Source organism: Arachis ipaensis, chromosome B4, assembly GCF_059453495.1.
Source record: "Arachis ipaensis isolate K30076 ecotype BB chromosome B4, ASM5945349v1, whole genome shotgun sequence".
NCBI classification, from domain to species: Eukaryota; Viridiplantae; Streptophyta; class Magnoliopsida; order Fabales; family Fabaceae; genus Arachis; species Arachis ipaensis.
The window spans coordinates 148,157,592-148,165,661 of NC_142439.1; the positions used below are offsets into that span (position 1 = coordinate 148,157,592).

The window sequence follows — 8,070 nt, forward strand, 5'->3', positions numbered from 1 at the left end:
TTTCAACTTTGCGGTGACTCGAGAAAATGTCAAATGTTTGGAAGTAGTTAATCAGATTTTTATTTGGAGGATCAAATCGCTTACATGTAATTTTAGGGATCAGATATATTTTGGGTCAACAAGGTGCATACTCTTTAAGAGGGTTAAACGTCTCATGTATAAATGGTTTGTAAAATGGATCTTCCGCGATAAGATATTTGATGAGTGATGAGTGATGATTATAAACAAACAATTGCTGTCATAATTAGTGTGGGCGCCTGTAATGTTAGTATGGTGGTAAACTCGGTCTACATTAAGAATGTAGAAAATCATCGCATCAAAATATGAAATCTACACCGGAAAAAAAAATGAAATGGTTTCTTTAATCTTTACTACATTTGTCCGCTACGTTAGATAGATATTGCAAACGGTGGATGGCTTTCTACATTTTGTACTGAAATGGTTATATGAAGATGAAGATTAGACTATGATGATATTATCTTGTTATGTGGACTAGGGTTGGGAAAGAGGGTGGCTTGGATTTGGTGATAAGGCGGCAAAGACAGTGAAATGGTACATTCAACTGTTTCTAAATAGGATTAGGCAAAGTATGGAGCATCTGTATTAATTAAGGTTGCAATCACTAAAGTACTAAAAGTCTAAAACCCTATTGTGTCATTCTCTTTTTTATTTGGGGTTAAGACCCGGGCCAATACCTTGGCCCGGATTCAATAACAGAAGCTCAATATCCAACCCGGCCCGGTTTCAACCTGCTTTCCCTCTCCTAATACGCCTGAGACCTGTATCCATATCCTCCATTGATGGTGCTCTGATTAATCAGAATCGTCCCGGTAAGGGTATGCTCTGAACGATGGCCTCCGAATGGATGCTCCCAACCCCTTCCATCTCATCAGTTTATGTTCCCTGTGACTACATTACATCTCTGCATTTATCTAACTCATCATTACGAATAATTGGCATAATTTCTAATGGGGGTTGCATGCTCCAGTTTGACTTGGAAGATATTTTGGTAGATATTTTATTGGGTAAAACCAAAGTGGGCAACTGCCAACTACTAATACCTAGCCCATATTAATACGCGTCAAACCCAAAAGGGGCATAATCGTCAATACACACAGAAAATGGCAATACTCTAGTGAACTGAACAGTAGCTATTAGTGCTTCTTATTCTTGGCTAATGCTTCAGCGTTTGTGTGTGCTGCGAGTAAGTGGTTCAATCTCCTCAGCTGCTGCTTCATTCCATCGCACACAACACTCACTCTTTTCTTCAGCTTCTTCTGCAATGGCCGCCACCGAAGAATCGCTCCGCAAGGCCCTCGCCGAAAAGCAATCTGCCGTCGAGGCTCAGGGAAATGCTGTCCGTGCACTCAAGGCCGCCGCAGCACCCAAGTCTGACATCGACGCCGCCCTCCAGTCACTCAACGCACTCAAGCTCGAGAAGACCGACGTCGAGCGCCACCTCCAGTCAATCCTCTCCGCCGACGGTGGACTAAGCAGGGAGGCGTTCCGTCAGGCCGCTGTCAACACGCTCGAGCGCCGCCTTTTCTACATCCCGTCGTTCAAGATCTACCGCGGTGTCGCCGGCCTCTTTGACTACGGCCCTCCCGGATGCGCTATCAAGTCCAATGTTCTCGCCTTCTGGCGCCAGGTATCCACAATTTCTTCAATAACTGATTTGTTTTAATCGATAACTTAGGGCTTTCGAATTTTGGAATTTGCATCTTGTGTATTGTAGGAGGAATTGAGTGAAACTTGAGTTATTTCACTTATTTGAGGTTGATGATTGGCGCATGCATGTGGTTACAAAGTTAATCATTATGGTTACGATATTATTAGCTTAGTTAGTTGAGCTTTCGGATGATTAAGTTTTCGCACGCTTAAAATAGAAATAGAAATAGAAATGGATGTGTTTATGGTTTCTTTGTTAAGCTGAGAGGTTTATGTTTTGAGTTGTGTCTTTTCACTTTGTATTTGGCAGCATTTTGTTCTTGAGGAGAACATGTTAGAAGTTGACTGCCCCAGCGTGACACCCGAGGTTGTCCTCAAGGCTTCAGGTCATGTGGATAAGTTTACTGACCTCATGGTTAAGGATGAGAAGACCGGGACATGTTACCGTGCCGATCACTTGCTCAAGGACTTTTGCAATGACAAGCTGCAGAAGGACCTCACGATGTCATCCGAGAAGGCTGCGGAGCTTAAACATGTCTTGGCAACCTTGGATGATCTCTCTGCTGAAGCGCTTGGTGCCAAGATTAAGGAGTATGGAATTACAGCTCCTGAAACCAAGAATCCACTATCTGACCCTTATCCGTTCAATTTGATGTTCCAGACATCTATTGGTCCATCTGGCTTGATCCCTGGGTAAGTAACTTTCCGGTCAAAGCATGTGCTATTTTCTACAAATTTACTGCGGTGAAGACATTTATCTCTTGTTCAAATGTGGCAGCTATATGCGTCCTGAAACTGCACAGGGCATATTTGTGAATTTCAAAGACTTGTACTATTACAATGGAAACAAACTCCCATTTGCTGCAGCCCAAATTGGGCAGGCATTCAGAAATGAGGTTGGTAATTGTTGCCTTGTTTTTGCTCTACAAACACCTAGATGTCTCTCTTTGAACTTGTTACACTATTCTTTACTGTGGTGACAGGTTTAGATCCTTTTCTTAATTCGATTTGTTGTTTATGTGTAGATATCTCCCCGACAAGGCCTTCTTAGAGTCCGTGAATTTACATTGGCAGAAATTGAGCACTTTGTTGATCCAGAAGATAAATCTCATCCAAAGTACAAAGAGGTTGCTGAATTGGAATTTTTAATGTTCCCAAGGGAAGAACAAATGTCTGGGCAATCCGCCAAGAGAATTCGCCTCGGTGAAGCTGTGTCAAAGGTCAGTTTGAGCTATGCTGAGTTCAAGCTTTCTTGTTTTCTTCTACCCTGATTTTTAGTCATCTTCTGTGGTGTGTTATGATTCTTTTTTCCAATTCTTTTTCTTTTATTATTATTTTGTTATCAGGGAATTGTCAACAATGAGACTCTTGGTTATTTCATCGGTAGAGTATATCTTTTCTTGACACGTCTTGGTATAGACAAAGACCGGTTACGATTTAGGCAACACCTTGCTAATGAGATGGCCCATTATGCTGCTGACTGCTGGGATGCTGAGATTGAGTGTTCCTACGGTTGGATTGAGTGTGTTGGCATTGCAGATAGGTCTGCATATGATTTGCGTGCTCACTCGGTAATGACCATTAATTAACATACTCTGAGTGATATCTTTATTAAACCAAGATACAGTTCTAATAGATGAATAGTATGGTAACTTTGGTGGTTGGTATAATTCAAATTGTGTATGTTAACTACAAGATTAAGGAAATTTGATGTGTATACTATAAATATAATTCATGTGCTTTGTTGACGTTGGCATATTGTTGAGTAAAATGCATTTTTGTCATTGAAAAAGTTATTTTCCCCCTTCATCTTACCATTACATGATAAATCGTTTGATCTATCACTTGTTCTACTCTTGAAGTTTTGTTTTTGACCGTATAGTGCTTACTGTGCATTTGATTAATAAAGCAGAACTTTCAACTTTGAAACAACTTACATGGGGATTTAATGATCGCAAAAAACTTGAAGGGCAGTAAGTTTACAAATAGCTATACTTAATGGGTCATACTGTATAATGTATTTTACCCTCGTTGTAATATCATGATCACTAAATAAATCTTTTGGCATATTATTATACGCCTGTGGTTTGTTTCATTCTAATTGCAATTTTTGTATTTAATATTCAGGATAAAAGTGGGGTTCCATTGGTGGCTCAAGAAAAATTTTCAGAGCCTAAGGAAGTGGAGGTACGTTTTAACATTAATAGTGTTTATATATATATACTGGTCCCTGAAACTTGATATGCAACACTAAAAAATCTGCGTTAGTTGACATGGTTTGTGTATGATGCCAGAAATTGGTTATAACTCCCGTCAAGAAAGAGTTGGGTCTGGCATTCAAGGGGAGTCAAAAGAATGTGGTTGAAGCACTTGAGGTAATGGATTAATTCCTTTAATATGATGACACTTCGTAACAGCTACTGGGATTACTTTTGACACATCAAATTCTTCTGCAGGCGATGAAGGAGAAAGAAGCTTTGGATATGAAGGCTGCTCTTGAATCAAAAGGGGAGGTGGAGTTTGAAGTTTGTACACTTGGTAAAACTGTGACTATTACAAACAAAATGGTAACTATTCAGAAGGAGAAAAAGAAGGAGCACCAAAGAGTTTTTACACCATCCGTGATTGAACCATCCTTTGGAATTGGACGGATTATTTATTGTCTCTTTGAGCACTCTTTCTACATGAGGCCAAGTAAAGCTGGGGATGAACAGTTAAATGTATTTCGGTTCCCTGCAGTTGTGGCTCCTATTAAGTGCACAGTTTTCCCTCTGGTTCAGAATAAACAGTACGAAGATGTTGCTAAATACATTTCTAAGTCATTGACTGTTGCGGGTATATCAAATAAGATTGACATTACAGGTTAGTCAATAAATAGAAGTTCTCATTAACACCATTTGTTGAATACAATTTTAGATTATAGAGATTCTCATTGTGAGGAGCACAAATACTAGATACTTGCATGAAGGAAAGTTATATCGTTGTTCACATGCTTTGCATGGTCGATTTAATTTTAGTGATGGATTAATTGGTCTGATCATACCTTAAGACTAATGTCATGCATTTGTTTACCTTTTGAAAAATATTAACAGGTACATCAATAGGAAAACGGTATGCAAGAACAGATGAACTTGGCGTGCCCTTCGCGATCACTGTAGATTCAACATCTTCAGTAACTATTCGGGAGAGGGACAGCAAGGATCAAGTGCGGGTTGATGCCGAAAAGGCTGCATCTGTTGTTCGCGAGGTAACTGAAGGCCACAAGACATGGCAAGATGTGTGGTCAACCTTCCCCCATCACTCCTCTGCTTCCACCGAAGAATGAGTTTCACTCCTTTCACTTTCTGGGTTGACCTCTTAAACTTTTTTGCTGCAGAAGTTTTTGCCATGTTCTTTGTTGGAAACAGTCGAACTACAGGATATTTTTTTACAAACTAAATGTGTCTTCTTTTTATGATTGAGTTCCTGGCTTTCTGCTACATACGGGCTTATTGACTCGCACATTTTGTATCTGTTAAAAGATATAGATATGTTAATTTAACTAGTTTAATTTCAGTTTGCTCATTGCTTCCCGAGGGTTCAAGTCGAGTGAGTGGTCTAGGTCAGATAAGAAAATGATTACATGTTTGTTAAACGTCTGAATTGACAAGGTATAGCACTCAGATAAAGCATAAATGCATAATCCAAAAACAAGATCAAAATTCTCGGGACTGCCTCCCATTAAATTTAGAGGGGTTTGGTTTCAAAAGTTTTATCTTGCAAAAATTATTAAGTTCTTAATTTGTTTGTAGAAAAATCAATTTCATTTTCAACTTGGCGAGTTGCTAGCATAGTGTTTGACTGTTGGGAGACCCGACTCACCCTAGTCCAGCTGGTCAACAAACCTATTTTACCTTTCTCTAGTCCACTGCTGGGGGCAGATGTGATGAGTTTTAATGTGTTCTTTTATGCGCCAAATTTGTTTTTGAAGAGTTTATTACACTTTGAAATTAAGAAACTTCCTCCACGTTGAATCGATAGCCTAGTAGCTTCTACTGCATATTTGCTTGTGCTATTTAAAAGAAAAACATTTTGTTGAATTCTAAGGTGGCCAGGTATGATGTCATTATTGATGCAATTCAGCTACAGGTGCCAAAAACTATTTCTTTCCTATTGCTCCCATTGTGGTCCTATAGCACAATTATATCCTTGCAAAGCATCATTCGTTCAAAAGAAGGTCCTATGACCCATAGTCATATTCCTCCACGAAGAAAGAGTTCAATATGGCATTCATTCAGAGCATGGTTAGTTAAAGACGAATTCCAAAAGAAAGAATAAAGATACTCACAAATAATAAGGCCCATCTCCCTTTTACGATTCTGTTTCATTTCCGTGTTTTTATCGTGTTGCATTGAAAGTTTGAAACTAGTTCAACGTAGCTGTAGTTACTAGTTATTATACCAAATAAGTTCATCAATATAAATAAGACTCCTATTTCACAAATCATCATAATATAATAATAACACTAGATCAATTTTGAAAATTCCCAGACTCCTATCATCTATATTTGTTAAAAGCTTAGTGACAAATATATTATATCAGAACTAGCATTCTAACATGTTTAACAGTATCAGTATAAAACTATAAATTTGTTGACATACAACTAAAACATGCAGAAGAAGTTTCATCAATTCATGCAGTGCAGAGTTATTGGTTAATCAAGAATGCTCTGATATGAGATATCATCTCTTGTGTCCGAGAATGTGAAAGCTGATAGTTATGAAGCACTTGGAATGCATGGCCTACACCTTTGTACATAACTGTTTCAACCCTTTTCCCTGCTCTTGCCAAAGTAGTTGAAAACTCCAAGTTTCTGTCTCTGAGTATATCCAATTCTGAGACACATACCATAATTGAAGGAAGCCTCAGCTCCCTCAATCTGGTTGTGCCATTTGCAAGAGGGTTACAATATGGATGGTCACGGCTGGATCCAAGAGGAAGTGCTAGGCGCCAATAAGTGTCAGAAACCGGCAAAGTTAGCGCCGAATTCGGCGGCTGATGATGAGAATTCTTCTCGGACATTGTTCTTTCCTCTCCTCCAAAGAAAGGTTGGATCAATATGACACCCTTTAGAGACATATTGGTGCTTGATGATCCTATTCTTGTGGCCACATTGAAAGCTATGTTAGCTCCTGCACTATCACCACCTAGGAACATGGAATTTATGTTGCAATGGCTCAGCCACCAATTTTGCACACTAGAGGGATTGAGTGCTTCTCTTTTCACCCAATTGAGAACACTGGTTCCATCATCGTATGCAGCCGGAAGGCGATTCTCCGGTGCCAATTTGTAGTCTATGGACACAATGACACAGTTTGCTTTGGCAGCAAGATTGATCAAGAACTCATGGTAACAAGACCAAGCTGCAGAACCAACACAGAATCCTCCACCATGGAAGTAAACAAGCAAAGGAAGCTTATTGTTGCATTGGTAACTTTGTAAGGGCACGTAAATTCGTGCCCATAAATGGGTCTCTTTGTGGATCATAATGTCTCTAGCAGTGACACCGCGTTCTGATGTCACTGCAGGGGAGACATTAGGCACAATTTGTGGCCTTTCCACTCTCCCATCTCTTCGAACTCTTATGAGTCCTTCGATTTCCTCAGTGATCACATCACGTTGGAGTTGAGCATTGTTGTTCACTTGTGTATTATGCCTAAGAGAAATGGCAGCCATGTTATTATGCTAAATGCTATCTATACAACTCTTAAGACTAATAAGAGAAGCTTCTATTTTGTGATGGCATGCATGGTGTTTGTGGTTTGGTCCCTTATATAGAGAAGAAAATGAAGGTAGAGGAAGCTTCCTTATGCTCTTCCTATATGTCAATATCTTCTTCTGCATGTGCCGCCAAGAAAATTCTTAGTCCTTTTTATGTTTTGACTTTTCCAATTGTACTTATATATATTAAGATTGCCTTTTCTCAAAACCACCGTCTTGTCAAACTCAAATCCATTACTACATGCTCTTAAAGCACACTAGAAATTTTATCATGAAGCTAATAAACGTGGAGAATCTGATTGAATTGAACGAGAGAATGTTCATGTATAGGAGAAGCATTATTCTTATCCGGTAAAGTTCAATGCAGCATTTCACGCCTTACTTTTCTCATAAGCATGGTATACTACCAACTTGCACTGCCATTGTTATTATCAGCTTTAACTTCATTCTGCCACATTTTGTAATATGTGTATACTGTCACTATATATATATCAAGTTAAAAACCATCTTTTTAACATCAAATTCTTATGTAATAAATATATAATATTCATGTCGTCCAACACCGTATTCTCTTACTTTAGAAGTTAAAAAACCTCAAACTATTTGTTTTTTACCCCTAAACATGTTTAGTTTTCAATGTGC

The 8,070-nt window shown here is 38.9% G+C and overlaps 2 protein-coding genes across 2 annotated transcripts; one reads left to right on the forward strand and one right to left on the reverse strand.

Moving 5' to 3' along the window:
• Nucleotides 1-294: 294 nt before the first annotated feature.
• LOC107635746 (glycine--tRNA ligase, mitochondrial 1) lies at nt 295-5,223 on the forward strand. The gene is made up of 9 exons (XM_016339306.3): nt 295-1,648; nt 1,979-2,361; nt 2,447-2,564; nt 2,694-2,888; nt 3,015-3,239; nt 3,796-3,855; nt 3,963-4,043; nt 4,125-4,530; nt 4,761-5,223. Exons 1-9 carry the CDS (start codon nt 1,178-1,180, stop codon nt 4,991-4,993), a joined length of 2,172 nt encoding a protein of 723 aa, XP_016194792.1. The 5' UTR covers nt 295-1,177; the 3' UTR covers nt 4,994-5,223.
• Nucleotides 5,224-6,147: 924 nt separating this feature from the next.
• CXE17 (carboxyesterase 17) lies at nt 6,148-7,447 on the reverse strand. Its single transcript, XM_016340893.3, has one exon. The coding sequence runs from the start codon at nt 7,381-7,383 to the stop codon at nt 6,355-6,357; it is 1,029 nt and encodes a 342-aa protein (XP_016196379.1). The 5' UTR covers nt 7,384-7,447; the 3' UTR covers nt 6,148-6,354.
• Between the last annotated feature and the right edge of the window lie 623 nt (nt 7,448-8,070).